The sequence below is a fragment of the Elephantulus edwardii genome, unplaced genomic scaffold (genome assembly GCF_000299155.1).
Source record: "Elephantulus edwardii isolate Elephantulus edwardi_28Jun2011 unplaced genomic scaffold, EleEdw1.0 scaffold00089, whole genome shotgun sequence".
Lineage (NCBI taxonomy): Eukaryota > Metazoa > Chordata > Mammalia > Macroscelidea > Macroscelididae > Elephantulus > Elephantulus edwardii.
Window position 1 is genome coordinate 12,839,123 of NW_006399839.1, and position 27,510 is coordinate 12,866,632.

A 27,510-nucleotide genomic window follows, 5' to 3' on the forward strand; every position below is an offset into this window, starting at 1 on the left:
GCTGAGGGGGTGGGTGTCTGGAAGGGCATCCTGGTAGGGCAGCATCTTAGCTGAGGCCTGAAGTTTGCACTGGCAGTGCAAAGGAAAGACCTGGAAGTTAGAGGAAGAGAACATTCTGGAAATCAGTGTTTATCTGTCATGTGATAGCAGCTCCACAGAAGAGAAACATAGCAAACTCGTTCCACAAAAAAAAACTCTGGCCCTTTTTACGAAGATGGAGCAGAAAGCAAAGAAGGAAGCCTCTGCCCCTCCCAAAACTGAAGCCAAAGCAAAGGTGTTAAAGGCCAAGAAGGCGTCCTGAAGGGCAACCACAGCCACAAAAAAAGATCTGCACATCACCCACCTTTGGAGGCCCTAAGATGTTGAGACTCTGAAGGCAGCAGATACCCCTAGAAGAGCACTCCCAGGAGAAACAAGTTTGACCACTGTGCCATCATCGTTTCCCCTGACCACTAAGTCAACCATGAGAAGATAGAAAATAATACACTTGTGTTCACTATGGATGTCAAGGCCAACAAGCACCAGATTGAATAAGCTGTGAAAAAGTTATATGACATTGAGGTGGCCAAGGTCAACCCCTTGATTAGACCTGATGGAGAAAAGGCCTATGTTCTGCTTGCCCCTGACTAATGCTTTGGATGTTACCAACAAAATTGGGATCATCTAAACTGAGTCTAGCTGGCTAATTCTAAATAAAAGTTTTTCTCACTAAAAAAAGAAAAAATCCTGCAGTAGACATGGTCCTCCTCACACACACAGGGGGTCATCATGATTAGGATTGATTTGACCACAAGGAGTCTAGGTTATTTGGTTGGTTTGATTGGTGGTTGGTTGGCTTAGGTGAGTGGGTGAGTTAGTTGGTTGGTTGGCTGGCTAGCTGGTTGGTTAGTTGGTTGGTAGGTGGGTTGGTTGGTAGTTGTGTTGGTTGGTGGTGGGTTGGTTGGTTGGATGGGTTGGTTGGTAGTTGGTTGTGTTGATTGGTGGATGGTTGATTGGGTTGGTTGGTGGGTGTGTGGGCTGGTCGGCTGGCTGGCTAGCTGGTTGGTTGGTTGATTGGTTGGTTGGTTGATTTGTTGGTTGGGTTGGGTTGGGTTGGTTGGTGGGGTGGGTGGTTAATTTGGTTAGTTGGTTAGCTGGCTGGCTAGCTGATTGGTTAGTTGGTTAGTTGTTGGGTTGGTTGGTGGCCGCTGGTTGGTTAGTTGGTTGGTTGGTTGGCTGATTAGTTGGGTTTGTTGATTGGTTGGTGGGTGATTGCATTGTTTGGTTGGTTAGTTGGTTGGGTTGGTTGGTGGGTGGGTGATTAGTTGGTTGGCTGGTTGAGTTGGTTGGCTAGCTGGTTGGGTGGGTGGTTAGTTTGGTTGTTTGGCTGGCTGGCTAGTTGACTGGTTGGTTGGTTGGGTTGGTTGGTTGGTGATTGGGTTGGATTGGTTAGTTGAATTGGTTGGTGTTTGGTTAGTTTGGTTGGTTAACTGGCTGGTTAGCTGGTTGGTTGGTTGCTTTAATATGCCAAGTGTCCATTCTAGTGAAGACCCTGAGGATGGTATATTGATCCTCTTGGTAGGCATGAAAACAGAGGGCCACTTGGCTAATGAAAAGAGAGTCAAGACCTTCCCAGTCCTGAGGATGTAGGAGGCCTTGCCCCAAGCTGCCTTAACCCCTGATTATCACCTGTTTTCTATATATCCACCAGGCCCTATGGTTCTGTTGCAGGTCCGCATGGACCCCCAGGGAGTCCTGGACAAGAAGGAGCTATGGGCAGCCCTGGAGAGAGGGGCCCTCCAGGCCCCCCAGGACCTCCTGGTCCCCCTGGTCCTCCAGCCCCAGTTGGGCCACCCCACGCCCGGACTGTTGAGCCAGGTGAATCCCACATGGTCACATAGGTCATGGTGAGGAAGAGGGTTGGGACACTACTACTACAGACCCCACTAGCACTAACCTGGTGCCCAATATTGGAGCCACTTACTTTGCTCTTGATAGACTACATGCTACATGTCAGTTGATGCTCCCACAGTTGCTGTTCTCTGCACATATCAGGGAAACTGAGAGTCAGAGAAGGAGCCTTTGGTCAGGGTCAGACCAAGATGCCCTCAGAGACTATACTCAGAGCCACCAGACTTAGTCATTTTTCCAAGCCGTGGAGCTGCCCAGATCCAGCCCTCACAGCACAGGGAAGCTCCAGACAAGAAGCCTGCCTTGAGCTTCCAAGGCCATAGCTAGCCTGTGCTCCATGAGCCAGGTCCCTCCAACCCTCAGGTCCTCCTTCACTCAGGTGCATCCCGCCTGACCCACGGCTATACCCCCACCTGCATGGAACCTGAGCTTGCTGGCCTATGTCTTTAGCACATGACTAAGCAAACCATTGTCCCTCCCCAAACCTCAGTTTCCTCATCTGTACAATGGGAACAGTGACAGTGCCAGCCTCCTAGAGCTCTGTGACAGCCATGCACAGAAGCCTGGCACGCACCAGGGCTTTAATAAATACATGTTCTCATGTCACACATGCCTGTACAGGCTCATCCTAGTGGAGAGTCTTACTAGTTGTCACCAGCTAAACTGGCAAGGTCAGAACCCAGATGTCTCTGCAAACAAGTTCTGACTGTCCTGTTAACCAGTATTCCCTGAACCCCTCTGCCCTAGGAGCAGGTGCCTAGTGGCCCCAGATCAACTGCAGGCCACCCCAATCCTGCCATACTTGGCTTGATGGTGGTAGCAAGTGCACACAAGTCCTACTCACTCACCATCTCTCCTCCCCCAGGGGACCCATTACTATCCAACACCTTCACTGAGACAAGCAGTCACTGGCCCCAGGGACCTGTTGGGCCTCCAGGACCCCCAGGACCCGTAGGTAAGTTGATTCCAAGCCCAAGATAAGGAATGGAGCTTGGAGGTGTCAGAGAGACTAGACCTGGGGCTATGAGGAAGGACCTAATGGTAGATTTCATGGCATTGTACTCTGAGGTCATCTCTCTCATTTTAGGTCCTCCTGGGCCTCCTGGTCCCATGGGTCTCCCTGGGAGTCCTGGACACATGGTGAGTAGTTCTTTAAATATTCCCACCCATCATCCACCTATACCCATCTATCCGTCCATGCATCTATTCATCTATCTACTCAGCTTTCCATCCATTCACCCACTCTCACTTCTATTCACTCACCCATCAGTCCACCCACCCACCTTCTATCTATCCATTCACCCATTCATCTATTATCTACTCACCTTTCCAACCATCCACCCACCCTACCACCCATCCACCCACCCACCTTTCAGTCTAGCCACTCAGCCATCCACCACCCACCCTTCCATCTGTCCACTTATCCATCCATCCATCTACTCATCTTCCATCCATCCACCCACCCATCCTTCTATCTATCCACTTCCCCATCCATCCACCCTCCATCCATCTACCCACCCAGCCTTCATCCACCTACATACATCCACCGACGCTTGCATCCATCCTCTCACTTTTCCATCCATCCATCCATTCATCCACTCACTTTTTTGTCTATTCACCACCTTTTCATCCATCCACCCACTTTTCCATCCATCCATCCATCCACCCATCCATCCACCCACTCTTCTATCTATCCAATCACCCATCTATCTATCCATCTACCCACAGTTCCATTCATCCACCCAACCTTACATTTATCCACTCACCTATTCACTCGTACTCCTATTTATTTAATAACCATTTGTTATTTACTACAAAATTACTTTCCAAAAATCTTTTGAGTCAAACTGTGTATAAAGAGGCAAGTATTAATATCAGCCGAGGTCAAGAAAGTTAGAGCCTCTGGCTCCAGGGCTGTAACCAGCTCAAACTGAGGACTGTCCAGATACAGGGCCAGACCTCTTAACACAGAGCTCCACCTAATGTGTGACAGGTCCTGGCTGTGTTAAGAACTCATAGGTCCAAGGCATGATGGGGACTCCCTACCCAACCTTCCCCCATCCCATGTTGTTGACCTGGGACAAAGAAATAGCAAGAGACAGGGACACCAATAATGAAGAAAAAGAACAGAGAGCATAAAGGCAGGGGATGAACAGCCCAAAGACTGCAGCCCCGAATCACAAAGAGAATTCTATGCAAATAAAGCTAGGCTCTTTTTTTTTTAAAATTGTTGTTGTTGTGTGCTTTCAAGTCAGATCCAGACGGCTCATCCTTCTCCAGTGGAGCATCCGGTGGACTTGAACTGTGCGCATTCAGGATTGCAGCACAGCTTCTTGCCACCAGGCCACCAGAGTTCATAAGCTAGGCTCTTGTCTAGACAAACTTATTCTTGTATCATGAAGGAGGAATTAGTAAATACCGTCTACGAATTGGAAAGGCACTGTTAGGTTTGCCTTGGCACCTGATTCCTGTGATCTGTCTCAGGAGGAATTCCAGCTTATATTTTGCGCCTCCCTTAATTTTTGGTGAAGCATTTTGTTTAACATTTAGTTGAATATTTGGCTTCCCACATCCCCAGCCCCTTGTTCTATCAGCCCCACCCCTAGCACAAGGTTGAGGCTCTGTCTTGTTGCTCAGGAAACCCCCCCCCCGGCCCTACTGGCCCCAAAGGAACCTCCGACCACCTAGGAGAGAAGGGAGAGCAAGTGAGTACCCAAGTGACCCCGGTTGGGGGATCCTGGGACCCCATGTCAGACACTCCACAACTGACTGTTCTCCCTTCTATACAGGGACTTCGAGGGGAGCCTGGTCCCCAAGGGTCTGCTGGGCAACGGGTAAGTAACGCCCCTATCCCTGTAACTTCTGTACCAGGATCTCACTGTTCCAGACCTTGTTCCAACTCCATCTCTTTATGGCCAGAGCCCCTGCTCTCCCTGCCTGGTCTAAAGCATGCTCCATCTCCTCTCAGTCTGTCCATGTCACTGGACCTGTCAGCCTCTTAAAAATCAGGTTGTACTTGTCTCCTTTACTCAAGTCTCCTGGGTCTCTTATTTCTTTCTCTCTCTTCTTCTATGTCTCTCTCTCTTTCATTCCGTCCATTCACTGCAACTATTGTTGTAGTTATAGAGATATTCCCATTCATCCACCCACCCATCTATCCACCTATTTACTCATCCATTCACCCACTCACATTCTCACTCATTCAGTAATAATTCATTATGGGATTACTTTCCATAAATAGTTTTTTTGTTTTTTTTAAATTTTTATTGTATTATTTTTACATGTACTGTCAAATCAGATCTGACTGGTAAAGGAGGAGATTGCCCCCTCCTTCTCCAGCAGAGCATCTGGTGGATTTGAACCGCGTACCTCTGGGATTGCAGTGCACTGTCTTGCCACTAGCTAGGCCACCAGAGCTCCCTTATAAATGCTGTTGTTGTTGTTGTTGTTATGTGCCGTCGAGTCGCTTGCGACTCATAGCGACCCTATGTACAACAGCCCTAATCTCTGCTCTGTCCTGTGCCAGTCGCACTGTCTCTGACACTCCTATCCCAATTATCCCAGTCACTGGATCAATCCACCTCATAGAGGGCCTTCCCCTCCTGCGCTGTCCCTCCACCCTCCCAAGCATGATGTCCTTCTCCATATGTCAACAGGTAAGTCTTAGTATCAGCTGAGGTAAGAACGTTAGAAGTTCTGGACACTTTTTCTCTGTCGCCGCCGAGTTGTCCAGAGGCCTGGGTGCGTTCAAGATTCTGCCCCACCCGTAACCCATCGCCATGGCCGAGGAAGGCATTGCTGCTGGAGGTGTAATGGACGTAAATACCGCTTTACAAGAGGTGCTGAAGACCGCCCTCATCCACGATGGCCTAGCACGTGGAATCTGCGAAGCTGCCAAAGCCTTAGGCAAGCGCCAAGCCCATCTATGTGTGCTTGCATCCAACTGTAATGAGCCTATGTATGTCAAGTTAGTAGAGGCCCTTTGTGCTGAACACCAAATCAACCTGATAAAGGCTGATGATAATAAGAAACTGGGGGAGTGGGTAGGCCTCTGCAAAATTGACCGAGAAGGAAAGCCCCGCAAAGTAGTCGGCTGCAGTTGTGTAGTTGTTAAGGACTATGGCAAAGAATCACAGGCCAAGGATGTCATTGAAGAGTATTTCAAATGCAAGAAATGAAACCAATAAAGAACTTGGCATATTGCTTTTACTTTTTTGAGGGGAGTGAGGAGCAATAAAATGGAGATTTTATAACAGAAAGGAAAAAAAAAGAAGTTCTGGACATAGGAATACATCTACGTATAGCATTGTCTTGCTGTTTTATATGTTGTGGCTATTGCTGTTGTTGCTGCTAGGTGCTGTCAAGTCGAGTATGACCCGTAGAGACCTATGAACAATAGACCTGAACTCTGTCCGATCTTGTGCCATCCTCATCATCTCTGATACACTCGAGCCCATTGCTGTCGTCACTGGGTCAATCCACCTCCTTGGGAGTTTTCCTCTCTGTGACTGACCCTCCACCTTCCCAAGCATTCCCTTTGTGAGGAATGGCCGCTCCTAGCAACATGTCCAAAGTATGAGAGATAAAGCTTTATCATCCTTGCTTCTAAGGAACATTTGTCTTGTGGTTGTTTTTGTTAAGGAGCTCTCTGGTTACATCTTTCCCAGTAAACATCTGTCTTTTCTTTTTAAAGTCCTGTACTTATATCCAGAACTCTTCTCCAATACCATAACTCAAAGTTATCACTTCATCTTCTCAGAAGCATAGCAAGTATACTCTCAAAACCATAACTGTCCAGCTCTCAGAAGCATAGCAAGTAAATGAAAAGACCATGGCCTGAATCCTACATCTGTTAGTCTTCAAATTGAAATCATTGCTCTTCAGTATTTTGGAGAGGTGCCTACCAGTGGACTTGCCCAACACAATACGTATTCTGATCTCCTGAATGCTGGTGTCAAGGGTGTTGATTGTGGATCCAAGCAAGACAAAATCATTAACAGTTTCAGTCATTTCTCCATGATGTTGCCTATTGGCCCACGTGACCTTTGTCTTCTAAATGTTAAGATGTAATCCATATGGAAGGCTGTATTCTTTGACCTTCTGCAGCAAATGTTTCAGATCCTCCTCACTTTCAGGAAGCAAGATTGTGTCATCTGCATAATGCAGAATGTTGATGAGTCTTCCTCCTATCCTTCTGCCACATTCTTTTTTATAGAGTCCAGCTTCACAAATTACCTAAAAATAATAACTGAATAAACTGGAGCCACCAACTCAGGGGTACCCTATGTGAATGAACCCTATCTTTTACCATAAGTATGCAGGAGTGGCATCCACTTCCTAAACAACATGCCTCCAGAAACTCTATGAACTTTTATAAATGTCGATAGTTGCAGAGGGGCTTCAGGCTTTTTGTTCATAGGGTCGCTATGAGTCATACTCGACTCAACGGCTCTTATCAACAACATATGTAGAAAGAGATTATGGAAAGCCTCAATGTTATCAATCAGAACAAGGCCAGGGCCAGCTGTGGAATAAATCATCAGTTACTTCTTTGAAAGTTCAACCTGAAGCTGGAGAAAATGAAGACAAATTTCATGAAAGCCAAAATATTACCTTTAGTTTATCCCACTGAATTTAAAAACCATCTCAAGAATAGATTTGAGGCATTGACTATTAATGACCAAAGACCTGACAGTTGTGGGAGGACATCATCCAGAGGGAAGGAAGGAAGGAAGGAAGGACGGACCAAAAAGGACCAAAAGTGTACAAATTCAGCCAAAAGGAAGAAAGGATGAATTTAGACAGCTTAACAGGAGCTTTCAAAGGGCAGAAGACAAAGCAAAGTATTATGACTAAATGTGCAAAGAAAATGTTCAACAATGAATGAATGAAAACCCAACCTTTCTGTAAACTTTGGTTAAAATCACAATTTTTTTTTAAAAAAATGTACAAAGAAGTTAGAAAACAAAAAGGGAAGAGCATCTGGTGGCCTAGTGGCAAGAAGCTGCACTGCAATCCCAGAGGTGTACGGTTCAAATCCACCAGATGCTCTGCTGAAGAAGGAAGAACAATCACCTCCTGTACCACTTGGATCCGATTTGACAATACACATAAAAAAAAATAAATAAAATAAAATAAAATTTAAAAAAAAAAAAGGGAAGAGCACACTCAGCATTTCTCAAGCTGAAAGAACTGAAGAATAAATCCAAGCCTCAGGTTGCAATATTGAAAGATTCTACAGGAAAACTCTTGAATGATTACAGGAAGCATCAAAAGAAGACAGAAGAATTACAGAGTTACTGCCCAAAAAAAGAATTGACAGTAAACCATTTCAGAAAGTAGCTTATGACCAAGAACCAATAGTACTGAAAGATGAACTCCAAGCTTCAGTGAAAGCATTGTCAAAGAATAAGGCCCTGGATATTGATGGAATACCAATGGATGTGTTCCAGCAAACAGATTTTAGCCCTGCATGCGCTCACTCTGGAATCAGCAATCAGAAAAATCAAATGGAAAAAGAAAAAAAATCAAATAGCATAATGCATTGAACAGACTGCTGTCAAGAACCTCTTTAAAGTTCTGAATAGCAAGAATGGCAGTTTAAAGACTATGGTATGCCTCACTCGATACACGGTATTTTTAGCTTTTTCTTATACATGTGAGAGTTGTACAATGAATGAGGAGGAAGGAAAACTGTAGTGTTGGAAAAGAGTATTGAATATACCATGGGTGAACAAAAGAACACACAAATGTGTCTCGGAAGAATGCAACCAGAGTGCTTCTTAGAAGCAGAAATTGTGAGACTGTCTTGGGCCATATTGTCAGGAGGATCCAATCTTTGGAAGTAGATACCCTGTGTGGAATGATGGAGAGACAGCAAAAGAGGGGAAGACTCTCAACAAGATAGACTGACACAGTGACTGCAATAATGGGCTTAAGCACAATGGAGATTGTGAGGATTGGGCAGGACATGTACATGGGCTCCATATGAGTTAGAGTAGACTTGATGGTACCCAACATCAACAACAAAACTGACAATCTTTTCCTTTTTTAAAATTATGATTTGACCAAAAAAATCACAAGCAAATTCGTTTTCCCTTCAACCATTCCTACACATCTTGTTTTAGAAGATGCAGAATACAATAACCACAATGTAATAGCACTCTTCCCACTTCTTCCCTGTGATTCTCATTTCCACTAATCTTTCCGTTCTACCCCTTCCTGCCTTCTGGTCTCTATTCTTGGTCAAGTGCTGCCCTTTTGACCTTATATGGTTGGTTAGTCTAAGAATTTAACATTTCCCTTGTGTTATTGGTCCCTTAATAAGTGGACAGGATATTAACAGTATATCACAGGGTACAGATTGGTTGTTCATAGGTTCTCTATGGGTCGTACTTGACCTGATGGCACCTAACAGCAACAACGACATTAAGCATATTAAGAGAGCTCTGGCGGCTTAGTTAGACCAACCCAAAGGCAAGCAGTTAGGCTCCACCAGCTGCTCCTTGGGAGAAAGATGGGCAGTCTCCTCCTGTGTGATTTACAGCCTCCGAAAAGCTCCTGGAGCATCAGTTATCGGTTGGTACCGACTCAAAACACAAGAGCACCACCATATAACGTAGATAGCATATTGAAGAAGTTCAGGATTCTGCTCTATTCCTTCCTTGAAGAATACTGAATTTTCTCTTAGCATTAACAGTATTTGTCTCATTATTTAACAACATTAAGCATATGGTTTGACTGAAAGTTGACCAACTAGGTTGAGTTTTATTCCCAATTTGAAGGATGACTAAGGGTCCTGGTCTCGGGGTTGCATCAGTTTCTATCAGACCTGTAACCCTGACCATTTTTCTATTTTAGAAGTTTTGTTCAACATTTACCCTCTCTGTTGAGAGATCCCTTTTAGAGCGGTTGGCAGTGTTTGCCAGGCACCAGGTAGTTCTTCTGGTAAAATCAACTTTTGTCCTAATGTTAAAATACATAATTTTTTTTAGAGAACAACTTGAAATAAATAAAAAAACCTTCATATTAAACATTGTTTTCCTATACTTCAAGATTGTACTAAAAGCCTGTCTCTTCCTGGATATCTGAAAGAACACCAGGGAATTCTTGGAGAAGTTTCTATTTCTCTAAATCAATTTTAAGGAGGAAAACAACACAAAGCACACACACAAAGTCCCATTTAAATTCCTGCGTGATCCTTTCTCCAAACAGTCTGAGATGGCCTGGTTAGTTTATGACTTTTTTTATAAACAGAATTATCTCTTCATATCCACACCATGTCCATTTAATGTCCTAATTCTGCCTGCTCACTGAGTTTGAGGGCATCAGCCAGACATTTGGTAAAAGAAGGAAGTCTCTGTGGAAGCGTTTTGATTTCTCTACTGAGACCTACATGAGTTCCCTTTCAAAGATCTATTATTTGCTAATCATTTGTATTCATAATCACTGACTTCTGTTTATCTTCTATTGAAGAGCTTGTGGTCAAGGTCATTCTTTGGAAATATTTCATTTTTGAGCTGATATTCTAGGCAACAGTGATCATGCAATTTAAGGACTTAGACCATGATAGCAAAAGGAAGTCCCAGCAAGCCCACTTAGGTCTGTATCTACCATTTATAATTCTCTGTACCTTCCCATAGATCCAGAATCCCATCTTCCCACAATCTACAGAACTTCTTTGCCCTGATTGTAATAGGACTCTGCTGGTCACAGCTTCTCCAAGCTCTTTCATTAAAGATGTCTTGTTTTGGCCCATAATTTTTTTTAAATGCATTTGTCGTTAAATGTAAAATTAGGGTTCGCTTGTCTCCTGGCTTGTAACATTTACCATGAGAAACCAGCTGTTCTTGTTACTCTCCTGTCTGTAATGTCTTTCTTTTCCACCCCCCTCCTGGCTTCTAAACTTTTCTCTCTTTCTTGCCTCTCAGCACATTGATTCTGATGTGCTCACGTGTGATTGTCCCACTTTCTGTTCTTTGAGAGTCCCTAGATCTGGATGATTGCTCAGCTTTCTGCTGTTCTGTTGTTGTTGTTGTTGGTCATTTGTTCTTATTGGTGGTTTTATTGTGTTTTTAAATAAAATTTGAAGGGGGATATTGACTCTTATTTTTTTTTAATGTTCCTGCTCTCTCCTTTTTTTTCTCAGACTTCATTTATACTGGATACGCTTTCTCAAGTCATTGTAGTTGTTGTTGTTGTTATTGTTGTTGTGTGCCAACCAATCAAGTATGACTCATAGTGACCCTATGAACAATGGATCTAAACCATGCCCTATCCTGTGCCAGCCTTACCAACTCTGATATATTCAAGCCCATTGCTATAGTCATTGTTTCCACCTGTCTTGTTGAAGGTCTTGCTCTCTTTCTCTGACCCACCACCTTTCCAAACATGACGTCCTTTTTTTTAATGACTCGTGTCCCCTCCTAACAACATGCCCAAAGTATGTAAGATTAATTTTTCCTGTCCTTACCTCCAAGAAGCAACCTGATTGCATCTTCTCCAAGACAATATCTGCTTGTTCTTTCAGCAGTCCATGGGACATTCAGTACTCTTCAACACCATAACTCAAAGGCATCGATGCCTCGTCTGTCATCCTTATTCACTGTCCAACTTTCAGATGCATAGCAAATAATTGAAAAGACCAAGGTTTGGACTAGGCACTCTTTAGTGTTCAAACTGGCATCCTTCTGCTTCAGTGCCTTGGAAAGGTCCGTGACAGTGGATTTTCCAAATGCAATAATACATCTTTTGATTTCCTGACTGCTGATACCAAGGGTGTTGATTGTGGATCCAGATAAGATTAAATCGTTGATAATTTCCGTGTCTTCTCCTTCTATCATAATATTACCTTTTGGCACAGTGATGAGGACTTTTGTCTTCTTGATGTTGGGATGTGATCCATAGTGAAGACTACAGTCTTTGATCTTCTGCAGTATTTCAAGTCCTCACTTTCTCCCAGCAAGATTGTGTCATCTGCATAGCACTGGTTATTAATGAGACTTCATCTGATCCTGATGCCACATGCTTCTTAATAAAGTCTAATTTATCAAACTATTTGTTGTTGTGTGTCGTCAAGTCATCTGTGACTCATAGCTCTAAACCCTTCTCTATCTTGTGCCAATCTTATTGTCTCTGACACACCTACTCCATCATCCCAGTCACGGAATCAATCCATCTCTTCAAGAGTCTTCCTTTCTTGCGCTGTCATCCTTCTCCAAGGACTGGTCCCTCCTTGCAGCATGTCCAAAGTATGTCACATGAAGCTTCAGAATCCTTGCCTCTAAGGAGCAGCCTGGTTTCACCTTCTCCAGGACTAACCTGTTTGTTTTCCTAGCAGTCCGTGATATATTCAGTACTCTTCTCCAGCACCACAGCTCAAAGGCATCAGTTCACCTTCTTTCACCCCTAGTCATTGTCCAGCTCTTTCATGCATAGGAAGTGATTGCAAAGACCATGACCTGTATCAGGTGCACCTTACTCTCCAGACTGACATCATTGCTCTTCAGTATTTTGGAGAGGTCTCTGACAGCAGACTTTTCCTACACAATACATCTTTTAATTTCCTGACTGGAGAAAGGATTCCTCAGCTTTGGTGCATTCCTTTCATGATTATAACCATCCACTATTCCTTTGCCCTATTCAGTCAACAGCTTGTTGGCCTATATCTATCTATCTGTCTATCTAAGCACAATGAAGTGTTCTGGGATTTCCATTCTTTTCAATGTTAACCATACTATCTGTACTTCTGTTTGAATTATTTGTTTATCTATCATCAGATTACTTGTTTCTTTTTTTGGGTACAGTCTAATTATCTGTTAATTGTTCTAATTAATTTTTTAAAAATTTCAGATATTATAATATTCATTTCCAAGATTTCCACTTGATTCTTTTCTTCTAATATTTTCTTCTCTAAGAGAACCTCGTCTGCAGTTCTCCATTATAGCTGTGCCAAGTAGATTCTGCAATATATTAATCATTGATATTTTCCACTCTGTAGCTGCTAATTCCAACCTCTGGGTTGACTGTGGGTTTACTTCTGTTGATTAGTTTTTCTAAGGAGCATGGGTCACATTTGCATGTTTTCACATGGCTAGCAATTTTTTGCTGACTGCTAGACAGTGTTTTTTGTATTGAATGCTAGACAAAAAGCTCTGGTGGCCTAGTGGTAAGGAGTTGTGCTTCTAACCCAGAGACACTCTGTTCCAATCCACCAGGTAGAGAATCTCTCCTCTCATGTGATTTACAGCCTTTGAAAACCTGCTGGAGGGTCAGTCATGAGTCAGTTCCATCTTAATGACACACAACACCAGACAAAGTTGATTACATATTAAAGAGGTTCCAGATTCTGCTCTTTTCCTTACTCTTAAGAGTATTGAGTTTTGAGATTTATTTGAGTTAAACTTAGAAAAACTAAATTTTCAAAGCCACCCATTTGTGATGTTTGTTTGTTATGTGCCATCGAGTCGTTTGCGACTCATAGCAACCCTATGTACAAGAGCTTTAAGCACTGTTCTATCCTGTGCCGTCCTAGCCATCTCAAAAGCACTTATTCCCATCACTCCAGTCACAGAATCGATCCATTTCATCGAAGGTCTTCCTCTCCTTTGCCGCCCTTCCACTCTGCCAAACATGATGTCCCTCTCCAAGGACCAGTCCCTCCTTGCAACATGCCCAAAGTATGTCAGACGAAGCTTCAGAATCCTTGATTCCAAGGAGCATTCTGGCTTCACCTTCTCCAGGACAAACCTGTTTGTTCGCCTAGCAGTCCATGGTATAGTCAACACTCTTCTCCAGCACCACAGCTCAAAAGCATAAATTCTCTTTCTATCAACCCTATTCACTGTCCAACTCTCTGATGCATAGCATGTAATTGCATAGACTATAGCCCTGATCAGGCGCACCTTAGTCTCCAGCCTGATATCGTTGCTCTTCAGTACTCTTGAGAGGTCACTCACAGCCGACTTTCCCAATGCAATTCGTCTCTTGATTTTCTGGCTGCTGTTACCAAGAGTGTTGATTGTGGAGCCAAGCAAACTAAAACATTAACTATCTCAATCTCTTCACCATCCATACTGATGCTGCCAATTGGTCCAGTGGTAAGAATCTTTGTTTTCTTGATGTTGAGCTTCAATCCATATAGAAGGCTGCAGTCGACCTTCTGCAGCAAGTGCTTCAGGTCCTCCTCAGTTTCAGCAAGCAGGGTTGTGTCATCTGCATAACACAGGTTGTTGATGACTCTTCCACCAATCCTGATGCCACATTCCTCTTTGTACAGCCTAGCATCTCAGATGATCTGTTCTGCATACAGATTGAAAAGGTATGAAGACTGAATACATCCTTGACAGACCCCGTTCTTGATTTTGAACCGTGTAGTGTCTCCTTGCTCTTTTCTGACGACTGCCTCTTGGTCCAAGTATAGGTTTCAAATTATCACAATCAAATGTTCTGGGATTCCTAGTCTTCTCAGAGTCAACCACAGCTTACTGTGATCCACACAGTCAAAAGCCTTTGCATAGTCAATGAAGCACAGATAGACATTCTTCTGGTATTCTCTGCTTTCCGCCAAGATCCATCTAACATTAGCTATAATATCCCTAGTACCGCAACCTCTTCTAAATCCAGCCTGTACATCTGGCAATTTTCTGTTGACATATTGTTCCAAACATTTTTGGATAATTTTCAGCAGAATCTTGCTTGCATGTGATATTAATGGTATTGTTTGATAATTTCCGCACTCTGTTGGGTCACCTTTCTTTGGAATGGGAACAAATATCGATCTTTTCCAGTCAGTGGGCCAGCTGGCTGTTCTCCAGATTTCTTGGCACAACTTAGTGAGCACATCCAGGGCATTGTCTGTCTGTTGAAATATGTCAGTTGGTATGTCGTCAACTCCTGGAGCCTGGTTTTTTGCCAGTTCCTTCAGAGCAATTTGAACTTCCTCCTTCATCACCATAGGCTCTTGCTCAAATGTGATTTCTTGAAATCCTTCTGTGTCAGCCAATTCCTTCTGATATAGTGACTCTGTGTATTCCTTCCATCTTTTCTTGATACTTCCTGGATCATTTAACATTCTACCCAAAGTATCTTTAAGTATTGCCACCCGTGACTTGAATTTGTTTTTCGGCTCCTTCAGCTTAAGAAACACTGAGTGAGTTTGGCCCTTTTGATTTTGTGACTCCAGCTCTCTGCACATTTCATTATAGTATCTTGCTTTGTCGTCCCAGGCTGCCTTTTGAAATTTTCTGTTTAGCTCTTTGATTTCTTGGTTTCTTCCTTTAACTTTGGCTTCTCGGCACTCTAACACAATATTCAGAGTCTTATCTGACATCCATCTTGGTCTTTTCTTCTTTTTCAGCCTTTGCATTCTTTTCATCTTTTGCATTTTTCATGGTTTTCTTCATTCTTTTCTTTTTTTTTCTTTTCATGATTTTCTTTATATCCTCCCAGAGCTCATTTGGCCTATGCTCATTGGTGCTCAAGGACTCAAACCTGTTCTTGAGATGGTTTTGAAATTCAAGTGGGATAGACTTAAAATCTAATTTTGGTTCCCGTGGACTTGATTTAATTTTCCTCAACTTCAGCTTGAACTTGCATATGACTAGTTGGTGGTCTGTGCCACAATCAGCACCCAGCCTGGTTTTCACTCCTGATTTTGAGCTTCTCCACCGAGTCTTTCCACAAATGTAATCTATTTGATTCCTATGCATGCCATCAGGTGAGATCCATGTGTATAGCCTGCGTTTGAATTTGAATGTGCAGAACTCTATCATTCTGTCTCCAGCCTCATTTCTCTCACCAAGCCCATGATACTAAAAAAAAAAGAACATTGAGTTCTGTCTTAGCATCGACAGTATTTATCTCAGTATTTAAGCCATTAGCATGTAATGCAAATACTGTCATATTGTTGTTATTGATTGCCTTCGAGTTGAGCACGACTCATAGTAACCCTGTGAACAAAAGCCTGAAGCCCCTCTACAACCATTAACATTTATCAAAGTTCATAGAGTTTCCAGAGGCATGTTGTTTAGGAAGTGGATGTCACTCCTTCTACTCTCATAATCGTCTTAATGTTAAAGAGTTTTGTAAATCATCTTGCTCTTTTGGAGACTGGGTGTTAGCCTTTAGTAAGAAATGTGCATTTTGAGGGGAGCTCTGGTGGCCTAGTGGCAAGGAGCTGCAACTACAATCTCAGAGGCTCAAGGTTCGAATCCACCAGATGCTCTGCGGGGGAAGGAAGGGCAGTCTCCTCCTGTACCAGTCAGATCTGATCTGATGGTACACTCACACAAAAAAATAATAAAAAATTAAAAAAAAAGAAATGTGCATTTTGATTTTGATGTCAATTCTAGGAAAAAATCTCTTCATCCTAGGATATAGACTTTATGGACTGCTGGAAATTTTATTGGAAAACTTTGAGTATTAAAAACCCCTTTAAACTAGGAGAGATTGTTGCTGTTGTTGTTACATACTATCAAATTGGAACCAACCCATAGCTGACCCTCCACCGAGTTTTCAGAGACAGTACATCACACGAGAGGAGATTGTCCATCCCTCTCTCAGGGAGCAGCTGGTGGATTCAAACCATGTGCCTTTGCGATTGCAGCACAGCTTCTCACCACTAGGCCACCAGAGCTCAGGTGAGATTAAAACTCCAAACTCTCTCTCCTCGGAAGTGGGCAACTGCTGACATCCACATCTAGTTCTATCACCTTTCCAGTTGGTTTTATCCCTCTGGTCTCCTGGGAGCCTTGTCCAGTTCAAGGACGCTCCAAAGATTATGCAGAGTTCACTCGTGCTTGTGGCATTCTACTGTTTCCCCCTCAACTTCCTGTTTTCTTGGTAGTCTAGACCAGACTAGCTTTCTGCTTGTGTTCTCTATGCCAGGCTGAGGGGACTGGACGTACCATGCATGGAAATAAAACATCAAAATATAGTCATATGCCACTGAGTCGACAGCAACTCATAGCGACCCTATGAACAGTGGATCTTACCTTGGCCTTATCCTGAGCCGTCCTCATCATCTGACACACTTAAACCCATTGCTGCAGTCACTGTGTCAATCCATCTCATTGAGGGTCTTCCTCTCTTTCACTGACCCTCTATCTTTCTAAGCATGATGTCCTTTTCCTAGGACTGGCCCCTTCTAACAGTATGCCCAAGATATGTGAGAAAACCCTTCACAATCTTTGCCTCCAAAGAGCACTCAGATTCAACTATCTCCAGGACATATTTGTTCTTTTGCTAGTCAGTGGGATATGCAGTATTCTTCTGCAACACCACAGCTCAAAGGTGTCGATCCTTCTGTCATCCATAGTCATGGTCCAACTTTCCGATGCAATGAATACCTTCAGTTTCCTCACTACTCTGCATCACTTTCTATTACTTTCCATTTTTATAATTGATGTTTTACATTCTACTTAGTGCTAGTCCGATACAAGGAGTGCAGCATCAGTATTGGAGGGAGACTCATCAATAATCTATGTTACACAGATGACACAATCTTGCTTGCGGAAAGTGAGGAGGACTTGAAGCACTTGTTGCAGAAGATCAAGGAATACATCCTTCGGTATGAACTGGATCTCAATGTCAAGAAAACGAAGATTCACTGGACCAATAAGCAGCATCATGATGGATGGAGAGGAGATTGTAACTGTCAACAGCTTCATCTTGCTGGGATCCACAATTAACACCCTTGGTATGAGCAGTCAGGAAATAAGGAGACACATTGCACTGGGAAAGTGTGCAGTTAGGGACCTTTCCAAATTATTGAGGAGTAATGATGTCAGTTTGAGGACTAACATACATCTGATTCAGGCCATAGTCTTTCTCATTACCAGCTATACATCTGAGACCTGGACAGTGAATAAGGATGACGGGAAAAGAATTAACGTCTTTGAGCTCTCATGTTGGAGAAGAGTACTGAACAGCCTGTGGACAGCCAAGAGGACAAACAGATATATCTTGGAGAGGGTGCAGCTGGAGTGCTCTTTGGAGGCAAGAATGATGAGGCTTCATCTCACATACTTTGGAAATGTTGCTAGGAGGGGCTATTCCTTGGAGAAGGACATGATGTTGGGAAGGGTGGAGGATCAGCGAAGGCGAGAAAGACCCTTAACCAGGTGAATTGATACAGTGACTGCTGCAATGGGTTCTTGTGTGTCAGAAAGTGTGAAGATGGCATGGGATAGAGCAGCATACCGACCTTTTGTTCATAGGGTCACTATAAGTCGTGCTCGACTCAATGGCAACTAACAACCGTCCAATACAAGGGACCTCTGGTGGCCTAGTGGTAAGAAGCTGTGCTGCAATCCCAAATACGTGGTTCAAGGTCACCAGCCACTCCACGAGAGAAGGATGAGCAATCTCCCCGCCCCCACGTGCTATCAGCTGCCTCTAAAAACCTATCAGCATGTCAGCTATGGGTCGGTTGCAACTCTAATGTACACAGCAATAACAGTCCAATCCAAGTTACCATCTATCTCTGCCTCCTTCAGTCTCTTCTGTGTTTCTGTTTCTGCCCTGACCTCCATCCTCCTCCCCTCCCTTAACATTTCTATCTCTGTCTCTCCTTTCAGGGAGAACCTGGCCCCAAAGGAGACCCTGGTGAGACAAGCCACCGGGTAAGCTCTGGCCTGGCACTGGCCTCTCTGTCCCCTCCCACCCTGTCACCACTGGGCCCTGGGGGTGGGCCTGTCCCATCCACATCCTCATTGCAACCTGGTCTCCAAGGGAGGAGTCTTAGCATATCCCAGCCCCAGCTGCCCCTCCCAGCTGGGCAGGGCCAGTCCTATCAGCAAACCCCATCCATGCTCTCTGTCTCTGTCTTTGTTCCTATCTCTGCCTTCCCCCCTGTGGCCTTCACAGGCCAAGGGGACTTTGCCTGTCCTTACTGGAACCTTTAGGCTGTTCCTGGCCAGATTGTCCCACTACCTCCAAAGCTCTCTCCCTAAAAAGGACTTCTGATGTCTGTTCCTCTCCATGGAAATCCACACCACAGAAAGAGACAAGGCACCATAGGAACCCAGTGGTAAAAGAGACAAGGGCACCTCAATACCACCATATACAGGAAGCCCATAAAGTTTGGGAAGAGACGCCTAGAAATTGTACATACTTGTGCATGATAATGAGGTCAGGATACCTAGACACCCCCTCTCCCAATTTACACTCAAGAATTAAATGAGATCTTAGATACCATCACCTACATGGGAGACACATCTAAAATGGGAAGGGAGACCTAGAAACTGTCACACATGGGAGAACCATGGAAGATGGGTGGAGGAGTTAGACACCACCATACACAGAGGAAGGCTAAGAAGAATGGGAAAGGAGGCCTAGAAACTGTCACACACAGAGGAGAACCATGGAAAATTGGTGGGAGCACTAGACACCACCATACACAGAGGAACACTAAGGAGAATGGGAAGGGAGCTCTAGAAATTGTCACACACAGAAAAACCATGAAAGGTGGGTGGGGAAGCGACACTACCATACACAAAGGAAGCCTAAGAAGAATGGGACGGGAGGCCTAGAAACTGTCACATACACCGGAGATTTGGAGGAAGGCTGAGGGCCGCCTAGAAACTGTAACCCCAAGAGTCTCATGATTTATGTGGGGTCCTAGAAACCATCACCATCATGGAAGAGGGTTGCAGTAAATGCACCATGGGCCCTAGAAACCTATACTTACTTAAGAGACACATAAGGAGGGGTAACAGGAACTTTCCCATTAGCAGGGACCTGGACATCAGGGAAGATTTAGGAAATGGCTGGTGCTTGAAAAGCAGACATCCCTAAAGGAGAGACAACTAGGAATCTCTGTTAAAGGGGGACACTTTGCCTCAGTTCTTCCGCTCCCACCCCCTCCCTCTGTGCAATCTGGCTGGGATACCCCACTTCCTGGGAGGTCCTAGTTAGTGAGGATGTGAGAGGCCCCTGAAGCCTGTCCTGCCTTCTCTGCTCATTTATTGTGGGGTCAGTGATGGATACAGCCGTGGGAGCTCCCCACCCTGCACGAGCTCCTCACCTCTGTCTCCCCATGACTCTTACGAACCTGCTACCCCTCTGGCAAGCCTCTCAGCCCCTCAGCACCTGCACCCTCCTGCTCTCCTCCCCACCCTGTGCCTCCAGAACCTCTTAAGATGAGAATAGTGAGTGAGAGGGGACAGTAGGCCCTGAGCTGTCAGGGACATAGAAGCTGAGACGTAGCAGACCCACTCCCTTCCCATCTACCTGCCTCCCATGAACCCACCTGCACTTCTGCCTGCCCGCTGCCTGCTTACTGCCTGTCTTGGAGGGGGGCTGCCAGGCTGGAGCGTGCATGAGGCTTTTGGGGCCTGAGAAACTAACTTTATTGGAGGCAGATGGTGTGGGACAGGGCTGATGGCTCCTATACATACACCTTCCACCTACCAACCCCATCTTTGTTTAGCTTTCAGAGTTAGTGGCCTTGCTGCAAGGAGCTCTGGTGGCATAGCATGTATTTGTGCCAGTTTGTTAACCAAAAGATCAGAGGTTCAAATCCACCAGATGCTTATCAAGAGAAAGATGGGAGCTGTTTCTTCCCATAAAGAGTTGCCATTTGGGAACCCCGAGGCGGTTCTGCAGTGACACCTGGTGGTCATAGAGTGCACTGCATGCCCTGCCCTCGAATGACTGGGCTGAACCAAAGCTTACACCTCTCATCTGAACAGAAAAATTGGGGCCTAACTCCACTCAGCAAATCACTGAACGAACACAGTCCTCACCCTGAGTGATCATAATTGAGGGAAGACAGCCAGGGGTAGCCCAGCTATGGACAGGACACTCCGTCACCTTTGAAGAGCCAGAAGAAAACTCTCACCCTACCTGGACATCAGGAAAGTCCTGCTGGAGGAGGCAGAGACCAGGATTGAGATCTGAAAGGTGCATTAGTTCAGCAAAGGATATTTAGAGAAGAAGCCACCATATATGCAAGCGTGTGCTGTGGAATCTAACTCATAGCTGACTCTCCAGTGGGTTTTCAGTGGCTGCAAATCACACAGAAAGAAATTGCTCATCTCTCTTCTGAGGCGCAGTTAGTGTATTCGAACCTCTTGCCTTTGGATTGCCAGCACAACTCCTTACCCACTAGGCCATCAGAGCTGGTTCTTCGTAAGCCAAGATCCACGCATCGGCTTCGTTATCTCGTCTCGAATCTCTTTTCATCCCAGCCAGGCCCTCCATCCTTTCTTCCTTTTCTTGATGTGATCTTCTTGGGATTGCCCCATAGTCTGGATTCTCCCATCATTGTCCCCCCTTTTGATGAGGATCCAGTTAGATACTCCCTAGGTGTCACTGGAGGAGGAGCCGGCGTCATATTATCGCATCTCATCAGCAGGCTCTCGTCAGCTTGTCTCACCATCCATCCCAGCAGTGGATTAATGTCACTTTTGAAGGTCATCCATTTTTTACCCCAGCATGCAGCCCATGGTGACCAGTGGTCAGCTGATAACCTGAAGGTATCCCAGTTGACATGACATGGCAGGACAGCTGGATCTGAAAAATCTCCACAAGGTCCCAGTGACTGGACTTCTTCAGTCATATGGAACAACCTCTCAGGGCTTCATATGTTTTTGGGACACAACTACTTTAATAGGTTGGATTATAATAGTACGAGCATCACCAGTGTGACTATTAATCATTACTTTTAAAAAAAAAAAGTTCAAACTCTTTGTTGTCGAGTTAGAATTTATTCCTAACTGACCCTCCAGCAGATTGTCAGAGGTTGTAAATCTCATGGAGAAAATTGCCCATCTTTCTACTACAGAGCATCTGGTGGATTCGAACCATCAGAGAGACCCCACTTTGGGGCTAACACAATGCAACTCCCTATGGGCTCTGCCACCAGAGCTCCTTTTGTTCAGTCTATTCAAAACATGTCTTGGCACAATGAGGTACCATCTCTCGCCAGTAACAGTAGCAAAGTTTAACACAGTAGCAAGTAATAAATGTTGGAGAGGATGTGGAGAGAAAAGAACTCTTATTCATTGTTGGTGGGATTGTAAAATGGTACAACCATTCTGAAAGACAGTTTGGCACTTCCTCAAAAAGCTGAACATAGAAATTCCATACGGCCCAGGTATTTCACTACTTGGAATATACCCTGAGAAAATGAGAACTGAGGCACAAACGGAGACTTGTACACCAGCGTTCATCATAAGAACATGGAAACAGCCCAGATGTCCAAACACAAATGAATGAATTGAGAAATTATGGTACATTCACACAATGGAATACTACTCAGCACGCAGGAGCAATGAGTCTGTAAATTATTGCCTAACTTGGAAGGGACTGGAGCGCATTATGCTGAGTGAACTAACTCAGTCCCACAAGGACAAATATTGTATAAAACCAATATTGTAGAATGAGTATAAGGACCAAGGGGGGTGGAAGCAGAGGGATGAGGATGTGCAGGGGGAGGGGGTATTTTTTTTAATTTATTATTAAATTTTATTAGTATCAATGAACATTCACAGGGATTCTGGGCTTTCACTCCTTCATTGCCGTACCATTCTCTCCACCCTCCTCCCCAGTTTGTTCTTCTTCCCCGCCATCCGAATGTCTGTTTTAATTGTCCTATTGCCACAGTGCTTGTCAAAGTCAGTTCTGATTAATCCGTGTGTCCTTTGCCATTCCCTATCACTCCTCCCTGAGAGAGACTTCACCGTGATTCATAAGGAAAAGGGGATGGCGTATTCTCTTAGCTACTTCCTGCTGAAAAGGGACGCTGTGGGTTTCAGGGTGAAGATCTTCTCTCACTACTCTAAAGGGCCCCTTTGGCAGTAGGAAACACATAGACTATTATGGAGATTGATTTTGGAATTTAGATGCACTCTTATTGATTGTGCTTGGCCATACATCTTCATATCCTTGAAGATGTATCATGGGGGTGTTGCAACCTAGAAGACACAAATTTGACTAACAAGTTATAAGTACTTGAGTCAAAAATTATGGAAAAGTAAAAGAAAAGATTCTTTCATTGTTTTACAAACCCTCCCCCAGGTCCCCTCCACCATGTAGCCCTTGCTCTAGACTCCTGTGATGACAGAAATACCTAGTTATATATCTCTTTTAAACAGTTTTCTCCCTCCTCTGTTTCAGTGCAGTATACATTATTGAACCCATCTTACTCAGTCTCTCCCCAACCCCAAGGACAGTCCCATTCTACAACAGTGGCATCATGTAATATTTGTCCTTTTGTGACTGGGATATTTCACTCAGCATAATGTTCTCCAGAGTCAACCATTTTGAATAATACTGCATGAGTTCCTTTTTTTTTAATGCAGCATAGTATTCCATTGTGCGAATATACCACAGCTTCTCTAGCCATTCGTTTGTTGATGGGCACTTAGGTTGTTTCCAACTCCTTGCTATTGTGAACAAAACTGCAATAAACATGGGTGTGCATATATCTGCTTGGATGTCAGCTATGGTCTCTTCAGGGTATATTCCCAGTAGTGGAATTGCTGGGTCAAATGGTATCTCTATTTGCAACTTTTTGAGAAAGCGCCATACTGCTTTCCACAGGGGTTGCACCATTTTACACTCCCACCAACAGTGAATCAGGGTTCCAGTTTCTCCACAACCTCGCCAGCATTTGTTGCTTGATGTTCTGTTAAATTTTGCTATTTTGACTGGGGTGAGATGCTATCTCATCGTTGTTTTAATGGGGAGGGGGTATTAATCATGGAGTTGTACAATTCGATCGAGGGGTGAGGGAAATTGGTAGAATCTGTCCTGGAAAACAATATATATGAATTTTGTAAATAAACTAGTATAATTAAAAAAAACCAAACCACCACATCTTGGGAAAAGTGCAGACAGAGTGCTCCTTAGAAGCAAAGATGGTAAGATTTCATCTCACATATTTTGAGCATGTTATCAAGAGGGAGCAATCCATGGAGAAGGACATCATGGTGGAAAAGTAGAGGTTTGGGGGGGAGATGAAGACCCTCAATGAAATGGAATGATTCAGTGGTTTCAGTAATGGGCCCCAGCATGACAATGATTGTAAGGATGTTGCAGGACTGGACAGGATTTTGTTCACTTGTACATTAAGTCACTATGAGTTGAAACAGACTCAACAGCACCTAACAACAGTGACCATAGGATACTAAGAAGACTTAAACTACTGCTGTCAGATCTGAAACGGGTCTATTTGCCATCCTGGAGTTATCTTTATTTTGGATTAGGAAGGAGTGAAGCATTGGCAAGACTGTAGCCCCTTTCCTTCTGCACAGACGTCAGAATCAACTTGACAGCAGCAGGTTGGGTTCTTTTTGGTAATGAGCTGTGGTGCTAGAGAAGAACACTGAGCATCCATCCCATGGACGACCAAAAGAACAAACAAATATGTCTTGGAGAGGGTACAGCCAAAGAGCTCTTTGGAGGCAAGAATGATGAGGCTTTGCCTCACATACTTTGGGCACGATGCTAGGAGGAGCTATTCCTTGGAGGAGGACATGATGCTGGGAAGTGTGGAGGGTCGGCGAAGGATTAGAAGACCCTCAACCAGGTTGATTAATGTGGTGACTGCAATGGGCTTTTGTGTGTCAGGAAGTGTGAGGATGTCACTAGATAGAACAGGTCTCAGATCTTTTGTTCAATACTCAACAGCACCTAACAACAACAACAACAGCAAGTGATTAAGGAAAGGAGCACTGGTGGCCTAGAGGGTAGAAGCTGCACTGCCATCCTGAAAGCACACAGTTCGAATCTACCATCTGTTCTACTGGAGAAGGATGGACAATCTCCTCCTGTGTCATTAACTGTCTCTGAAAACCCCCCCCCAGAGGGTCAGCTATGGGTCAGATCCCACTCAGTAGTACACAACAATAACAATTATTAAGGAAGAGTGAGGTTAAAGAATGCTAGGTAAATAAGAATACAGGTGACCTGCAGATGAGGCAAGAATCGTGCATCCAGCAGATAAGGGGACAGGTAGTCTGGTGGTGTAGGGAGAGGGCAGCCAGCTATGATCCATCAGGACCTGCTTCACCTGCCTGGTCATCTGTCCTTTCCTGGTCTCGTCCCAGCTGTCTGGGGCCCTGGGCTGTGGCAGGTGGTGTGGGGCTGCAGGTGCATGTCCTGGGTGGGGCATGAGCCACCAGCTGGTTTTGTGCAGGGTCCCCCTCCCCTGTCCCCTTCACGGCTGCATCTGTCTCTTTCCTCTGCAGGGGGAGGGGTTGCACCAGCTACGCGAGGCTTTGAAGATTTTAGCTGAGAGGGTTTTAATCTTGGAAACAATGATTGGGCTCTATGGTGAGTAGAGACAGACAGACGGACAGACAGCCCAGCCCCTGCCTGCCAGCCTTTCCCTGAGCCCTCCTGGGGTGGAGCTGGCCTGGGCCCAGTCGTGAGCTGGAGCAGGTGTCTGCTCCAGGCAAGAGGACTCCCCTCCCTCAATGGCTGGTCCCCTCCTCCACAGCTAAAGGAGGCCCTCGAGACCCAGGCCCCCACCCCTGTGGTCAGACCCAGGGCCTCCAGGCACTGTGGGTAATGTGCTTTCCAGGCCTGTGGGGGGGACCCAGAGGAAGAGATTTCAAGTCTGGGAGAATTTGTGGCCCAGGAAGCCCAACTCCAGACCAGCAGGGGATTGTGGGTAATAAGGGCAGAGCCCAAGCAAGCCTACACAGGAGGATTATGGGTCATGGATCCAGAGAGGCCTCAGAACTAGAGAAACTGAGACAGGCTGATGGGTCAGGGAATCAAAAAGTGCAGGCCCCAGAGGACTGTGAAAATAGACCAGTCACCAGTATGTGAATCCTTCCCCTGAAATAGGGCCTCCTAGCACCAGGTCTCCCACTTCAGTTTCCTCTCTGGTCCTCCTAAACCACCCGGGGCTCACTGTAAGGATCATGAGAGCCAGACCCTCACCCTGGCCTTCACCCAGCAGTCCTCCACCTTTGAGGAGCCAGGCAAGCTCTATCCCCGAGATCTCAATGGTGACTTTTGTCCAGTTGAGAGCTGGCACCCCTGCCCTTCGTCCTCCCCTCTGGTTCTCCCAGCCCTCGGAGGCTGGACGCGTACCGTCTGCTCTTCTCGATCTCCCATCAGGCTCCTAGCTTACAGAGCTTCCTGCAGCAGCAGGCTCAGCTGGAGCTCCTGGCCAGACGGGTCACCCTCCTGGAAGCCATCATCTGGCCAGGTAACGGCAGGGCGGGCAGGCAGGGGCAGCCCCTTCCAGGAAGGGCCTGGGAACTCGGAAGGTACCGCGCCGTGCTCAGCTCTGGCCAGTGGACACTCATCCTTCAGTCCTTCCATCCAGTGAAGGCACCAGTAATGAGTCCTTGAGTGACTGTGTAGCAGGCCCCTTGCTGGCCAGGCCCCAGCAGGTGACACAGAAACAACCCTCCCCTTGTGGGGTTTGTGACAGAGACAGAGAGAAAGCCTTACCATCAAAAGCGAGAAATAGTATGGTGGCCTGAGTACTGTCAGCAGCAGCACAGACCCAGGCTGGACAGGTAAGCTAAGCAGCTCCGGGAGGGCTTCCTGGAGGCAGTGATGCCTGAAAGAATACCAGCAATGTGAGGAGATGCTAGTCATCATTAACTGGGAGAGAGGAGAGAGGCACAAAGAACAAGAACGTGATCAAGGCCTGGGGGCCTGAGGAAGCCGAAAGGTAATGTTCCGTGAGTTTGCTGAGAGCTGGAGGTAAGAGAGAAGGTGATATGGTCCAGACTGAGAAGGTTGAGGCCTGGATGGAAGGCCAGATTCAGGGCCAGCAGCACTCCTGGGTGGTTGAGAGATGAGATCACAGGAGCCTCTGGAGGCCTCTCCCCCTAAATTGGAGCTGGAAGGAGACAGCCCCCTTCACCCACCTCCCCCAGTCATCCTATCTCAGCCTGTCCCACCCTGTATCAGAGCATAGAGGCCTTGGACCTCATGGCCAACCTTGAGCCCATTTTACAGCTGGGGAAACCAAGGCCTGAAGCAGGAAGAAGAGGCCAGGCTACAGCCAAGCCTCCTTCATTCAGCGCACTATAAGAAATGTCTACTGAGTTCCAGGTCTAGGTAGACCTACGGCCCAGATAGTCACTGGGTCCCCACCTTGGGGAGCTGCCTGTCTTGGGAATGGTGATATCTATAGCCAAGGTGGCTCCGAGGTACAGGAGTGCTAAAGGATAATCGGGTGAGGTTGCACTCCTGGCTGGATGGTGGAAAAGCCTTCTTGGACAATTCATGGAGGACCCTAGCAGTGTACTAGGCAAAGATGTGAGGGGCCCCTGAGGGAGGAGGCCAACCTCCTCTCACACACCACCTGGCTCCTCTCAATTCCAGAAGCATCTGTACCATCCCCCTGACCACCTTTCTCACATGGGTGGGATCAAGGCTCTTGGCACCTTGTGGCACCCTTGTCTTTGAGGGGGACTGGAGCAGGAGCTAGCAGGGACCCAGCCCGTGTGACCCTGGATCTGCTGCCACACAGTGGCACCAGGCAGCCGTTAAGGTCCCATCCACTCTCCATAGGCAGGATCTGAGAGACTGGCCCCTGAACCAGCTAGGAATGAGATATTAGAACGGGAGAACAGGTCCCAGGTTATAGCAGGTACTCTCTAAAGACCCAGGCGGGCTCACACTGAGTTCTTAATTGACAATGGT

General features: G+C 45.6%; 1 protein-coding gene across 1 annotated transcript in view; it reads left to right on the forward strand.

Annotated features, from left to right (window-relative positions):
* Nucleotides 1-27,510, forward strand: part of EMID1 (EMI domain containing 1) — a 52,451-nt gene that overhangs the window by 23,262 nt on the left and 1,679 nt on the right. The window contains exons 9-15 of the mRNA XM_006890526.1: nt 1,711-1,857; nt 2,756-2,845; nt 2,978-3,034; nt 4,528-4,595; nt 4,680-4,724; nt 18,468-18,512; nt 25,966-26,056. Coding sequence (XP_006890588.1) covers nt 1,711-1,857; nt 2,756-2,845; nt 2,978-3,034; nt 4,528-4,595; nt 4,680-4,724; nt 18,468-18,512; nt 25,966-26,056 — 543 coding nt within the window. The remainder of the gene's footprint in view (nt 1-1,710; nt 1,858-2,755; nt 2,846-2,977; nt 3,035-4,527; nt 4,596-4,679; nt 4,725-18,467; nt 18,513-25,965; nt 26,057-27,510) is intronic.